Source organism: Panthera pardus, unplaced genomic scaffold (assembly GCF_024362965.1).
Source record: "Panthera pardus isolate Hobbes unplaced genomic scaffold, ASM2436296v1 HiC_scaffold_6, whole genome shotgun sequence".
NCBI classification, from domain to species: Eukaryota; Metazoa; Chordata; class Mammalia; order Carnivora; family Felidae; genus Panthera; species Panthera pardus.
Genome location: NW_026526991.1, coordinates 46694361 through 46710102, shown reverse-complemented (window position 1 = coordinate 46710102; position 15742 = coordinate 46694361). Strand labels below are relative to the sequence as shown.

General features: G+C 37.9%; 1 protein-coding gene across 1 annotated transcript in view; it reads left to right on the top strand.

Moving 5' to 3' along the window:
* The window catches only part of KCNMB4 (potassium calcium-activated channel subfamily M regulatory beta subunit 4), a 62205-nt gene extending 48535 nt beyond the window's left edge, over positions 1 to 13670 (top strand). The window contains exon 3 of the mRNA XM_019455090.2: positions 13143 to 13670. Within this exon, the coding sequence (XP_019310635.1) occupies positions 13143 to 13311 (169 nt within the window). The 3' untranslated portion in view covers positions 13312 to 13670. The remainder of the gene's footprint in view (positions 1 to 13142) is intronic.
* The last annotated feature ends 2072 nt before the right edge of the window (positions 13671 to 15742 follow it).

The window sequence follows — 15742 nt, the reverse complement described above, 5'->3', positions numbered from 1 at the left end:
GCCCTAAGTCAGTGGAGACTCAGAACTCCTACCCGCTGTGTTAGGAAAATCCAAATCTAGTGTTCTCTCTGGGGACCCACAGCTCCCCCATTAGACCTGTGCATCTCTGTCTGGAGATCTCATTATGTTGAGGAAGCAGTGATGATGTGATGAAAATTTCATAGAGCCCTAGTCTTTCCACTTTAATGAGAAAAGGAAAGGTGGGAAATCAGTCCTGTTTTGGAAGTAGAAATACTTTTGCCTGTGGTTCCCCTGTAGCCAGTAGAGGAAGTCGCTTAGACATGTCATCTCTTACCATCTCCCGGCTGTCCTGGGTTTCAGCTGTCCTGGTTTGGGTCATAATACATTTTAATAATAACAAATTTGTTATTAAAATAAAATGTTTTATTTTGACTAATAATATTTTAAAGATGAAATAGAATAGAAAAGTATTTGTCGTCCATGGAGAAGAAAAATGAGAGCTGATCACTTGTGGGTTCTCTCTGTGAACACTGTGTCATTTGTCCTAAGAAGGGAGCCTGTCTGTTTTTTGTTCTGATTCTTCCTTTAAACCCAGCTCTAATCACCTTTTTCATTGTCTGCAGCATTTCTCCCTGGCTTCCTCTTGTTCCGATTTTGTCTTCCTGACTGTGTGCCTGTAGCTTCGTGTCACTGCTGTTTATTCACCCTTGGTTCTGTGCCCTCCCTTCCATCTCTCTTTAATTTTTTTAATGTTTAGGGCCAGAGAGAGGGAGAGAGAGAATCCCAAGCAGGCTCCACGCTGTCAGCACAGAGCCTGACACGGGGCTCGAACCCATGAACTGTGAGATTGTGATCTGAGCTGAAATCAAGTGTCAGACACTCAACCGACTGAGCCACCCAGGCGCCCCTGGAGTGTTTTTGGCTTACAGAAATGTTTACGTTTCTCTTGTTGGATCATCTGTCTTTTCTTAATGGCTTTTGCATTTTATTTCTTACTTAGAAAGTAGGGTAATCAGAAATTTGCCAAATTTAGCAAATTAAAATATAAGACACCAGTTAAATTTTAATTTCTGATTAACAGTGAATAATTTCTTAGTATAAGTAAATATAATAGAATACTTGGAACATACTAATACAAAAAAAAAAATTGAAACCCATTTTTTTTTCTCATTCCAAAGTTATTTTCTATAACTCAGGTGTTCTTCTAGACCATTCATGGTTTGTTTTGTACAACTAAGTTTTTGATATGTCTGGATTTTCTTTTTTTGTTTTCTTTCTCTTGTATTTTGGAAAGAAGAAGATGGGGAACAAATTTTTTTTTCTTCAAATGGCCAGTATTGTCCCAACACAATGTATTGAATAATCCATCTTTTTCACACTGATTTAAAATGGTATTGGATTTTCACTTTAAAATTGAAACCACAGGGACACCTGGGTGGTTCAGTCGGTGAAGCGTCAGACTTTGGCTCAGGTCGTAATCTCGTGGTTTGTGAGTTGGAGCCCCGTGTCGTGCTCTGTGCTGACAGCTCGGAGCCTGGAGCCTGCTTTAGATTCTGTGTCTCCCTCTCTCTCTGCCCCTCCCTGCTCATGCTCTGTATCTCTCACCTTCAAAAATAAATTAAAACAAATTTTTTTTTAAATAAATAAAATTGAAACTACAAAGTACATACACAAGGTGAGAACTATTATAAGAATTATCTTTGTCTCAAATAGAAGAATGTAGGTTTCTTCTTTTCTCCAGTATATCTGCTTAAACTCTAAATTTAAGCAGTTTGGCCAAAGAATACCTGTGGCCCTATGTGAAATAAATAATTTACCTGGTAACTCAGAGACGCCACAGACCAAGCTGCCATGAAGAACAGTAATACATTTCTTAAGAAAAGCTCACAGGAATTGCTGGACCAAAACCGTCATCTGGTTTACAAAATCCTTCACTTCTCTGATGAAATAAGCCAACTGAAAGTCATGCTCTCCATCCAGCATTCCCGGTCACTGACACAGGTGACTCTTCCTAAGCAGCTTGCGGGGGCAGGTGGGATAGGAAGGGGATTTAATATAAATTTAATGCCATTTCTTGCCTCATCTCCGAGAATATCTAGATAATTTAAAAATTCTCTTTCCATTTTTTTTTCCTGATAGAAGAACAACAAATGTTGTATAATTAAAACCTTCTTATACCAACCTGCTCTGCCTCAGAGTAAGATGGATTCATTGGTTTGCTTTTTTTTTTTTTTTTTTAAGACAACAAGTCATAAGCTTCTTCTTGGTTTGCAGGCCTTGCCAGTAACCCCTCTTTCTTTCTGAGCACTCAGGAGACGTCTTCTCAGGCAGGCAATATCCCTAATAGGCTCCTTACCTCAGGGTTCTTCGAATTAGGTTGGGAAAACAGACAGATATAAAAAGTAATTACCACACAGTGTGAATAAAACTTTAAAAGAAGTGTGTTCCTCTGGGAGCTCAGGGCTGCAATGGTTTCACCGGGCCTCTGCTTTATAAGACCTAAGACCTTGTACTTGTAAGGACAGCCATCTTAACCATCGGAAAACAGTTGCTAAACCCAATCTCCAATTGGGCAATTTAATGATGTTAAATGATGGCTTGAGAGAAAAATTTAGGGGTAACTTCTATTTGTGTTTCTAATCAAGAGATTAGTGTTGTTGAATTTTTTTCCTGATGCACGTATTAGAATTGAAGGGAATCATTTGCTGGTTAGACCTATGCTGTTTCTTCCTTTAAGCCGCCTGTAATAGGACCAGAAAGCAGACTACAAAGGTATAGGCGGACCAGGGGGAATGAAGACATCTATACCAAAAGAAATTATAATTTGATTAAAGGAATTTCCTGTGACTTCAACCAGACAGTCGTAGACTGTAGAAGATATTTGCAAATGATACATTACTGCCAACATTTTAAAATCATCTTCTGAGTTGTGAACCCCAAATTTGTAATGATAATCATTATTATTACCACCCCTTACTGAATATTAAATACTCATTATTAGGCAGTCATCTGCTTAAACACTTGGCAGACATTGTCTCATTTACTCTTCAGGATTATCCTGGAAGGTAGATATTATTATTCCCACTTTATAGATGACAAAATTAAGACCGGGAGGGATTAAGTATTTCTTTCCTTTTTTCTTTCTTTCTTTCTCTTTCTTTCTTTCTTTCTTTCTTTCTTTCTTTCTTTCTTTCTTTCTTTCTTTCTTTCTTTCTTTTTCTTTCCTTCCTTCCTTCCTTCCTTCCTTCCTTCCTTCCTTCCTTCCTTCCTTCTTTCCTTCCTTAAGTATTTTTCCTAAAATCATGTTAGCAAGTTGTAAAGCCCATATTTAAACCCAGGTTTAACTAAAGTTCATGTTCTGAAATACTCCCCTACACTTCTAAGGCTACTTAGGACTTACCATCAGGGTGGACTTAAGGCACAATCTTTCCTATTTAAAATTAATTCAACGCTTCATTGCTCCAAAATAACACACCTGCCAGTTTGCTGTATATCTGGCCAAAGGCAAATGTAAATTTTTCTCTCTAGAAACTGCAGTTCTGGGGCTTGATTTAATTTCCTCCATGAAGAATAGTCAGGCTTGAGGAACAACTCTTATACAATTAAATATTACAGCTGTAAGTTCACCTAATTGGAGAAGATAGTTAAGAAAATGTAAGTATTTATAACATTTTTACATCTATAAACAGCCTTTCATCCATTGATAAGAACCGTCTGCAGACCAAAGCTGTGATGTTGATATAATACTTCTCAAACTTTTAAAAGCCCTTATCACAGTATCATTGCTGAAATCAAGTTGGCAAAAATGCACTCATGATAGAACAAATCATCGTAAAGAATACTGCAAAGGATCTCCGTGTTCTGGTCTCCGTATTCCCACTGTAATTTATACCATAACTTGATACAGCTTTCAGATTAGCTGTTCAAGTGCCTTCCTGTGGTCATTTAAGAAGACAAGCATACTTTTCTGTTGCCAAGTTTTTATAATTGCTTCAAACAGCAACTAAACATATTGGCTAATTACTCTCAATAAGGACAGCTTTATGCCAAAACCAAATTCAATGTTTTTATCATTTAATCTTCAATGTCTTTTGGTAGAAAAAAATCTTTTGAGGTCTTTTAAAAATCAACAATCAATAGGTCAAGTCAGTATTTTCATGGGATACATTTTAATTCAGTCTCCTTCTAGAAAGCTCATAGCATAGAGTATTGCCAAAATTGAAAACATTTATTGATACCCACATCAAGGTTTTCCAGCTTAGAAATCAGTGGTCAGCAGTTCCTGCCTGAAAACCTTCTATGACGTAGTCTCCTCTTGTGGCATTTCAATTAAATATCTGTTGATACAGGCACATGAAAAGATGCTCAACATCACTCCTCATCAGGGAAATACAAATCAGCACCACACTCAGATATCACCTCACACCAGTCAGAGTGGCCAAAATGAACAAATCAGGAAACTATAGATGCTGGCGAGGATGTGGAGAAACGGGAACCCTCTTGCACTGTTGGTGGGAATGCAAATTGGTGCAGCCACTCTGGAAAACAGTGTGGAGGTTCCTCAAAAAATTAAAAATAGACCTACCCTATTGACCCAGTGCAATAGCACTGCTAGGAATTTACCCAAGGGATACAGGAGTACTGATGCATAGGGGCACTTGCACCCCAATGTTTATAGCAGCACTCTCAACAATAGCCAAATTATGGAAAGAGCCTAAATGTCCATCAACTGATGAATGGATAAAGAAATTGTGGTTTATATACACAATGGAGTACTACGTGGCAATGAGAAAGAATGAAATATGGCCCTTTGTAGCAACGTGGATGGAACTGGAGAGTGTGATGCTAAGTGAAATAAGCCATACAGAGAAAGACAGATACCATATGTTTTCACTCTTATGTGGATCCTGAGAAACTTAACAGAAACCCATGGGGGAGGGGAAGGAAAAAAAAAAAAAAAAAAGAGTTTAGAGTGGGAGAGAGCCAAAGCATAAGAGACTCTTAAAAACTGAGAACAAACTGAGGGTTGATGGGGGGTGGGAGGGAGGGGAGGGTGGGTGATGGGTATTGAGGAGGGCACCTTTTGGGATGAGCACTGGGTGTTGTATGGAAACCAATTTGACAATAAACTTCATAGATTGAAAAAAAAAATCTGTTGATACATTTGAGACTTTAGAGAAAACTTTCAAAGGCTGTCTGAAACCTAGCTCCAATAGACAAAATTATCTGGGAATGAATGCATGTCAGGTTTTCGGTTTTCGTTATAAAGTATCATTTTGTCACTTCCGTGTCAGGACTCTAACCTGACAGAAGATGCTGCTCCCTTCAACCAGCCACATAGAATGCTTGTCAGTGATTCCAGTCTTGAACAATTTGCTCTGAAGTTATTGTCAAAAACCAAGCTGATACATTTGATATTTAAAAAGCATTAAGTCACTTATTTCCAGATGTGAGTAATCATTGGCATCACCTGGAAAGCTGTTTAAAACCTCAGTCTGATTCAGTAGATCTGAGACCTTGGAATTAGTATTGTAAAAATTCCTCACATAATTTCATTAGCTAGCTTTGTAGAGCTGCTCTTAGCCTTTCAAATGTGTTACACAGATTACTTTATGTAAAAATACACACCATCTCATTTATTAAGTGTAGCCCTAGCAAAGCATTTGTTCTGATGAATTGGCATGCTTCCTTTTTTTTTTTTTTTCCAATCTAATGGCAGCTGTGTAACTCATCTCTGTTCTTTTTCCCTTGGGTACTGGGATGCTCAGAGGTTAAGTTCCACTTATGCTTAAAGCAGGAGCTTTTCTTAGCTCGGACTTCCTTTTTTTTTTTTTTTTTTTTTTCTTTCTCTCATCCTAATTACATTGTATTTGCTCTTTACTGTCAGTTTAAGGGTTTTATTGTACTTAGGTCTTGTTTTTATTGTTACCTCTTTAAGATTCTTTCAAAAAGTAGGTCATGTTATAAATAATAAGCAAGGCTTAGAGCAAGAATAGAGAGGACCTATTCAGAAGATTTGGAGGATGAAATCATTACATTTTTCATGTCATTTGGCTGTGCTTCTATGCCAGAGGCCTGGCATGTTGGACTGACATTATGCCTAAAGAATTATGTTATGGTTGTGATATAATGAAGCATTTATTGACTTTAAGATTGCAACAAAATACATACATAAGTGCAAGTTCCTGTAATGATGTAGTATATTATTTCTCATGGAAATATGGATAAAGCTGACAACTAAAAAAGTTTTTAAGGTTTATTGAGTACCTGATATGCAAATGTAGATCATTGATATATACCTAAAGGGTTTAATGAGTGCTCTAAAGATTGACAGAATTTAGCAAGATAAAATAAATTTAGCAACATGTGCAGAAAATAAGACAAAGCATGAGGGGTCTGACTGGCAAAAAAAAAGTTGTATGATCTTGCTAAGGCAGGCCAATACTTGAACTTTCTAGCAGTCTACATGAACATGAAAAGGAAAGTTCTTAAGTAATAAATCTAAAAAGATTTCTACTTCCTGTAGGATCTCATGGATCATCATCTTTTCTCTTCACTGGTACAGTTACCATCACAGGATACTGGTAACTTATTATGCAGTTCAGATTTTTACATGAACTGGTTGAGATAAGTTAAAGTTTAATTTTCCAGCCTAAAAAAAAAAAAAAAAAAAAAAAGAGGTCACATTTTTCTCTCACTGTCAGTGAACAGAACAGGTATTGAGAATTAGAAGAAATCTCATCTGGTGAGGCAAAGTCAAAGGGAATATATTTTTTATATTTAGGATGACGTATACCAAATTTTTGTCTTTTTTATCTGGTACAACTAGGTCTACTGCTAGCTGATAGGGTGCCTTTTTGCCAATTAGGACAAAAGCCCCCTCCGAGCAAATCTAGTATCAGGGCTGGATTTCTACCTCCCATGTTACCTCCATTACCCCTCACCTCACCCCTTCTCTCCTCCAGTCTTATTCCAGGACATCTTCATGCACCATACACTCTGCACAAGAGCATGTGGAGGCCATGACAATAACCCGGACATAAGAATCAGTTAAGACAGTTTCAGAAATAGCCAGATAAGTAGCTCTATGTTTCACACCAATTTTTTTTTTCTTTTAAAATATTAGAGCTTTACACAGCGCTTCCTAAACTTGATTATGTATGAGAATCACCCAGGAGCTTCTCAAAAATGCAGGTATCTGGGTCCTACAACCCCTATTCTGATGTAGTCAGCCAGGAGTTGAGATTCAGGAAGTTGCATTTCAGCAAATAGCAGAGGTGGCTTGAATTCGAGAAAAGCCAGCTGAGGGGTAAATAAATAGTACAGGTTTGAAAGTCATACAGATAGGGTTTCCGAATCACTGTGTCATTATTTTAAGTTGTGTAATCTTGAGTAAACTAATCTTTCTTTGCCTTAGTTTCTCTTATTTTAAAATGACAATGAAAAATTTGGCCATCACAGGGTTATTTTAAGGATCAAGTGAGATTAAACACTCTATCCGAGCACCTGAAGGGTAGTAAACACTTAACAAATGCTAACTATTTAACAATGTACTCACAATATACTTTCAAGGCTCTATTCAGGGTAAGTCCAACCTTTAGGAAAGTATTTCTAAGGGTACTCGTAGCACTTCTCTTGTTTTATGACACTTGTACCCACCCCCTCTTAGGATTTAAAAGTGCTTGCTATTAGTATTTTTACACACCCGAAAGAAAATACCTTGTTTACTTTTTTGAAGTCCTCAAATTCAGAGTAATCATCCTTTTTTTTTTTTTTTTTTTCCATATTGCCTTCATCCTCATCACTATCCTGATTATACTACATCGTATTCAGATCTCATCAGGCCATTTATCCAGTTTGCCAAATATTGAAAATAGTAATTTTTTTTAAAAGAGTTCCCCTTCAGTCCTACCATTATAGATTTATGGAAAACTGAATTCTAAACCCAAAGCTGCCTCATAAAATTGGAGGGAACTGAGGTAGTGGAGTGCTTTAAATTAAGACACTAAAGTCCCAGTTAAATGAACCAGACTTTAATTACATCACAGGATCAATTTAAAGATAATCTCAGTAAATCCTATTAACTGAATGATAAACTTAAGCATTACTATGCTGAGAAATCATTTTTTCCTACAGGGGAGGAAAAACTTTTCCCTCTACCCTTCTTAGATTCATAGGCTAGGGCTCTGTAAATTACACCGACAAAAGACAGATTAAGAAGAGAAAAACAGAAGTTTATTAACATGTGCATCATGTGTACATGTGGAAGCACTCAGTGGTGCATAGCTCAAAGAGGTGGTTAGAACTTGGGCTTATATAGCATCTTGAAGTAAAAGGCAATACAGGGCACCTGGGTGGCTCAGTCAGCTAAGCGTCTGACTTCAGCTCAGGTCATGATCTCACAGTCTGTGGGTTCAGGCCCCACATTGGGCTCTATGCTGACAGCTTGGAGCCTGGAGCCTGCTTTGGATTCTGTGTCTCCCTCTCTCTCTGCCTCTCCCCTGCTTGTGCTCTGTCTCTCTCTCTCTCTCAAAAATAAATAAACATTTAAAAAAAAATTTTTAAAGAAAAAGGCAATACATATTTAGAGAAGTGATATGACAAAGGAAAAGGACTTTGAGTTTCTAGGGCAGCAAAATGTAGAAAGGTAAATATATGGGGAAACTGATGGAAAGTAAGAGCTAGTTAGGAAAATTTGTTATATAATTTACTCTGGTGCCATTTGGGGGCTGATAAAGGTCTAGAATTGTCTCCAAGGATTAACTTTTGTCCTTCCTGGAAGAGAGAGGAAGAAAGGCACCTTTATAAATGTATGTCTTGCTTTTAGGCAAATAAGAGGAGGTCAGAGAGCTTTTCTTATCTCTGTCTCTTTTCAATTACCTTCAGCTCAAAATAACCTTATGCCAAAGTGGCACATTCTGCTACCCTTCCTTCCCATTGAAGGATACTATGGGGCATCTTAGAACTGTATGAAATGGAAACAGACATTAATTATTTTTAAAGAAATATGAACATTTTTATATAATATTTCTGCCTCAAAGACTGCTTTGAAGCTGCTACGGATTCAACATAGCTATCTCCAGTGAATGATGTTTTGTCACTTGAAATATTAAAATAAAATTTTGCCCCAAGGGCTCTTATAGCAGTTGGAATGCCAAGAAGTTTCTAAATAAAACAAATATCCGGGTCCAGCATTTTCAGTTCTTATTTTCACTCCTCCTTTCCTTTTTACTCACATTCTTTTTTTATTAAATGTTTCAGGAAATATGTATAGTGGTTCCAACTACCTTCATCTGTGGCTATTTTCTTGGTTCAATTGTACAGTATTGTGGTAAAGGATTTAGTATCATTAATAGTGATTCAAGAAGGAACACAAAAGACGATACTCAATGAAGCATTTTACTGGAAAATTAACCGCAAAACACTTATGGAAATTACATGCAAATTACTTAAAATAGTGTTAAAAATACAAGTCCTTAACCCCCCCCCCCTTTTTTGCCATTTTCACCGTTTTTAAGCATACAGTTCTGTGTATTAAGTGCATTTACATTTTTATGCACTCTCACCCTTTTGGCAAAGAATGTAGTTCATCTTTGTACCAATAGATTCTGGAGGAGTAGAACTGTCCAAGAAAGAAGGGGAAGAGAGCGAAGGGGAAAAGAAGGTGGGAAGGAAGTGAGGGAGGAAGGCCATCCCAAGACAGATTAAAAAAAAAAAAAATCAGTAATACTGCAGTTTATCTTATTTTATTTTTTATTTGAGTATAATTGACACACAATGTTACATTAACTTCAGCTGTACAACACAGTGATTCAAAAGTCTATATGTTATGCTATGCTCACCACACATATAGCTACCATTTGCCACCATACAACACTATTACAGTACCATTGACTATATTCCCTAGGCTGTGCCTTTCATTCCCATGACTTCTTCATTCCATAACTGCAAGCCTATACCTCCTACTTTCCTCTACCCATTCTGCCCATCCCCCCCGCCCCAAACACCTTCTCCCTGGCAACCATCAGTTTGCTTTCTATATTTATAAGTCTGACTCTACTTTATGGTTGTTTATGCTTTTGTTTGGTTTTTTAGATTCCACATATAAGTGAAATCATGTGGTATTTGTCTTTCTCTGTCCTACTTATTTCACTTAGCATAAAACCCTCTAGGTCCATCCATGTTGTTGCAAGTGGTAAGATCTCATTCTTTTTTATGGCTGTATAATAATTTATATATTTCCACCACATCTTCCTTATCCATTTGTCTATCAGTGGACACTTAGGCTGCTTCCATATCGTGGCTATTGTAAATAATGTTGCAGTAGACATAAGAGTGCATATATCTTTTTCAATTAGTGTTTTTCCCCCTATTGGGTAAATACCCATATTGGATCATATAATATTTCTACTTTTAATTATTTGAGGAACCTCCATACTATTTTCCACAATGGCTGCACCAATATACATTCCTACCAGCAGCTCACAAGGGTTCCTTTTTCTCCACATCCTTGCCAATCCTTGTTATTTCTTGTCTTTTTGATTTTAGCCATTTTTACAGGTGTAAAGTGATATTTCATTGAGGTTCTGGTTTGCATTTCCCTGATGAGGAGTGATGTTGAGCATCTTTTCAGGTGTCTGTTGGCCATGTTATTTCTTTTTTGGAAAAATATTTGGGTCTTCTGCCCATTTTTAGTCAGATTATGTAATTAATTAATTTAATTTTTTTGGTGTTGAGTTGTATAAGTTCTCTTTATATTTTGGATATTAATCCCTTATTGAATATGTCATTTGCAAATATCTTCTCCTATTTAGTAATTTGCCTTTTTGTTTTGTTGATGGCTTCCTTTGCTTTGCAAAAGCTTTTTATTGTGATATGGTCAAGGCAATCTTGAGAAAGAAGAATAAAGCTGGAGGTATCACAATTCCAGATTTCAAGATGCACTATACTACAAAGCTGTAGCAATCAAAACAGTATGGTACTGGCACAAAAATAGACACATAGATCAACGAAAGAGAATTGAGAACCTAGAAGTAAACCCATGCTTATATGGTCAATTAATCTATGACAAAGGAGGCAAGAATATACAATGAGAAAAAGACAGTATCTTCAAGTAATGGTTCTGGGAAACCTGGACAGCTACATGCAAAAGAATGAAACTGGACCACTTTCTCACACCATACACAAAAATAAACCCAAGATGGATTAAAGACCTCAATGTGAGATCTGAAACCGAGAGAGCTTTTACTTCCTTTGCACACTCTGGTGGGGGTAGCTGACAGCTGTGAGTTCTTGTGGCTGGGAAAATAATGGTGGCAGTGCTGGGGGTTGGGGTTTTAAAGACTGTAACATATGACTTAATTATATTGTGCCCTGACTGTATTTGGACCTAGGCCTCTACTGTCTACACTCAAGGCTTAAGGTTCTTGAAATTTTGCATGGATAACATGTTGAAACAGAGACAGTTTCCCGGTCATCAGTAGCAAGTGGTTATTTAGCAACATCTATGTGTAGAGTAACAGACAATGACAAAGTCGAGGGCCTTCCAGGAGAAAAGGATATGTACATTAACATGTATCATAAGTTAATGATAGCACAAGTCTTGAAGACAATGTGTTGCTACAGGAATTCAGAAAAAAGAGTAACTTCTGCAAGCTGGAATGCTTTTTGCTTAATTGTTACAATGACTCTGCATTTTTCTAGTACAAATTTTAACTGAAATAATATGAAATAAAATGTCAATAAAAATCTCACTTAATGGGCAAAATCTTAAATGATATTATGCACAAAAAAGGGGCAAGGATTATGTAATTTCAAAGCTAAGCTGCAAAACTGTTAATGCTGCATGATGGTTGCATTATAGGTAGAAGAGAAATACCCAACATCCTTTGTCAATCTTCTGGAAAAATTGATCTTGAATTATGAAAGCTGTGATCAGTGAGAGCTCCTCAAGAAGGCATTTCTTTGTTAAATGCACTGCCCTTGTACTCTAAAGATTCTGATGTTCTTGAGGGCAATTGAATTAATTGTTCTGCATCATTTTCTTCCTTGTCTGGAGGAAGGCACTGCTACTCTAGGATAATAGAACAAACCTGGGGCGCCCGGGTGGCTCTGTCTGTTGAGCATCTGACTTTAACTGAGGTCATGATCTTACAATTCGTGAGTTTGAGCCCTGCATCAGGCTCGCTGCTGTTGACATGGAGCCCGGTTCAGATCCTATGTCACCCCATCTCTCTCTGCCCCTCCCCCACCTGTGTGCGCGCTCTCTCTCTCTCTCTCTCTCTCTCAAAAATAAATAAACATTAAAAAAAATTTTTTTTTTAAATAGAACAAACCTTCCTGGGGATGAAATGGAAATATCTCACAAAACGTAAACCTCTTGTATGAAAGCTAAAGTCCCACGCTCTCTCTCTAATGGCCAGAGATGAGAAATCATGGCTTGTGGAACACATCTCATTTTTACTTCTTGAGAATGAGACCAGTTTTGGAATTGAAAGTGGGGTTCTGTGTTGGTAAGATAGAAATATATTGCTAAGACTTTGCAAAATTTATCAAGAAAGTAGTCAGTAGTTTAAACTGATGACTGATCCCACCCAGAAGCATGGAAAAATGCACTAAATCTAACCATTTCACTCATCTGTTCATTAATAAAAAACCTTCACATAATGGAGCTGAGTTGACCTGAAGACTACACCACAGATCTTTCTGACTAAATTCAAACAGCGACTTTATTATTTTTATGAATTAAGATCATTTGGGTCCCATCTAAGTGCTGAGGTCTACTTTGGGTTTGAGAATGTCAACCCACAAGTAATTTTTTAGACTGATTCATGTCACTTTGACCAGCATTTATTAAAGGGTGAATGAGAAAATGGAATATGTTAGACAACTTAAGATGCAGGAAAATAGTAATGTAAAAGATTGCTACACTTTGACATTTTGCAACATGTAAATTATATTATAGATAATATGCAAATTTGTACCAATTACTTGATTCAAGACCTCAGAACTTTTGGTAATGGATTTGAACCTCAAAATACAGTATTTATAGCCAGAGCATGGTCTTCACTTTCAATGATTATTCCCTTTGGGTAGAAAGCAAGCTGAGCTCCAGGGTGTAGATTTATGCCATGCCAAGGCAGTTGACCACTCTTTCTTTCCCATTCTCCACTGTCTTGCAGACCAGATGATGTGCTCCTTCATCGCACGCATGATGAGATTGTCCTCCTGCATTGCTTTCTCTGGCCCCTGGTGACATTTGTGGTGGGCGTTCTTATTGTGGTCCTGACCATCTGTGCCAAGAGCCTGGCAGTCAAAGCAGAAGCCATGAAGAAGCGCAAGTTCTCTTAAAGGGGAGTAGGCTTGTGGCAAGCAAAGCACAGAAACTGCGCTCATCGGCACACATCTACCTGCGGAGGCTGTTTCCTGGTGCAGGAGATGGAAGGGGCTACGAGAGGTCTCTGAGAGGCTCCTCCCTCAATGGCAGCAGAGACCGGCACAACCGGAAGACTTGGAACCTCATAGATTGTATGCCATGTGTCGTAGCGATGGCTGAAGGGTCAAGCTCTTAACCGTATGGAGTAACCATTTCAGAAAATCCTATAAGAAGTTAATTTTCTTTGGAAAGTAACAGTATATAATTGTACAGTGTAGTATACAAACCATTATGATTTCTGCTACTTAAAAACATTAAAAGAGAGTGGTCTGTGTTCTTTTCTATTTCTTTTTTTTTTTACGTTTAGAACACCACGGTTTTAAAAAAGGGTCTTGGTTTCATTTGATTCTGCGAGATGAAACTTGCACTTAGAGATAAGGACCCCTGCACAAGTCTTGACCTCACAGTACGATCCCCAGTTTCCATTATTGAAGAATACCTTTTGACTCCTGCTCAAAAAAGGAAAACTACGCTGTTCCCTCAGTCTTCAGTCATTTCTGTGACTCTTCATCAAGGGACCCTCAAAGATTGGGAAAACATATCCTCCAACACTTCCCTTTGCCTCTCCACTATTTTTCACCAAATTATCTCTTAAGAGAGGGAGACGGTTCTGAACAAGGTGTGTCCTAGCTCTAAGAGCACTGAGCTCCTTCATTCACGCGTCCATGTTACATTCGACGGATTTCATCTCTGTGCAATAGAATGGACATGATGTGAAGGACACGTGTCAGCTTAGTTAACTGCTGTTTTCGTTCCTTTTCTCTTTTAGCTCAGAAAAAAAAATATTCAGAATCAGCTCAAGTATTTTGTTTTTATTTTCTTTGTCTTTGCCTTGATGTTTTCAGTACTACATGAATGCCGCTGCAGGTGTTTGCTTGGACAAACCTGGAGATGCAACCCAGGGTTCATCACTGCTGCTGCTGAGCTTCCTGGGCCTTTCTCACGAGGGCATTGAGGAGACTGTGCTTCTTTGCATCTGTTGACAAATGCAGATTCCAAATATCAGTCACAGGTATCGGTGAATATCCTACTTACCCAGGTAGTTACCAGACAGAATCAAACCTTTGCGTCGATGAGATGTACATTTTTAGTGAAGGAACAATCGGATGATATGGTTTCTTCTTGCTCTCTTCCATTATTCTTCAAACATGCTTCTATGAGAATAAAGGCAAACTGGAATTTAAGGACAGTACTCGCTTAGGGTTCTAGGAAAGATACATCTTAGTGGAATGATAGGCCTCTGACTTTTAGTTCACAGACTGCTCTTTCCTTAATTTTAGAATACAAGTCATTGACAGAGCCATAGTCTTCTATGGAAGGGTGTTGGATGAGTGTGACCACCTTTTTCGAATCCAGTGTTACAAGTTTCATTGTGAAAAAGGCCTTGAACGCACCATCGATGATATCCTTTGAGGCAGCTCCATCCTTTGAGACTTCAGTGCCAGTTTTCTGTTACAGCATCCCTGTTGTCTTAGCAACACCATGAACCGATCTGAAACACAGTTACTCGAATGGAAAGCCGAGAAAATCATCATCTTTGTGTTACATAGTGGGAGAGGAAGTCTGCTTTATCCATTTTATCTTAATGCAATAATCTATGATTAATCAATTACAGAGAATAGATAAAAATAGTGCATGGACATGTGTGATGTGTAGGGAAAAAGGAAAATTGATATTTATTGATCTGAGTTTTCATTTATCAGTTTGATACTCATACATTTGTGTTAATTAATGCCTCCATTTAGACCCAAAGAGTATACATGACTGTATTCTATAGATTGATTTTTTAAATATTTTTTTAATGTTTATTTATTTTTGAGAGCGAGCAAGTGAGCGAGGGGTAGAGGGAGAGGGAGACAGAGGAGCTGAAGCAGGCTCTGTACTGACAGCAGAGAGCCTGATGCGGGGCTTGAACTCACGAACTGTGAGATCATGACCTGAGTTGAAGTCAGATGCTCAACTGATTGACCCACCCAGGCGCCCCTGTAGGTTGATTTTTTGAAAAGAGAATTCATGAAGTCACATGTAGTTTTAAGGTCTTACTTGCTTATAGCCAGTTAAATTTGAGGCTCCTTATACTTGTTGTTAAAGCTAAAATCCAGAGGAAGGGGGGTGCATTTTTAAGATTATCAAAAGGTAGAGAAGCTTAGCTTCTTAATAGAAGTGAGAAAATGGTCAAAGCTGCTGTAACAGAGAACCCAAAATACCATGGCCCACCTGAGAAGTTATTTCTTCCTCACACAGCAGTCCAGAGGCAGCAGAGAAGTCCAGGGCAGTTCTGATTCATATGGTAATGGAGGGACCCAGGATTCCTCTACCTTGTTGTTCTTTCATTACCAAGAACAG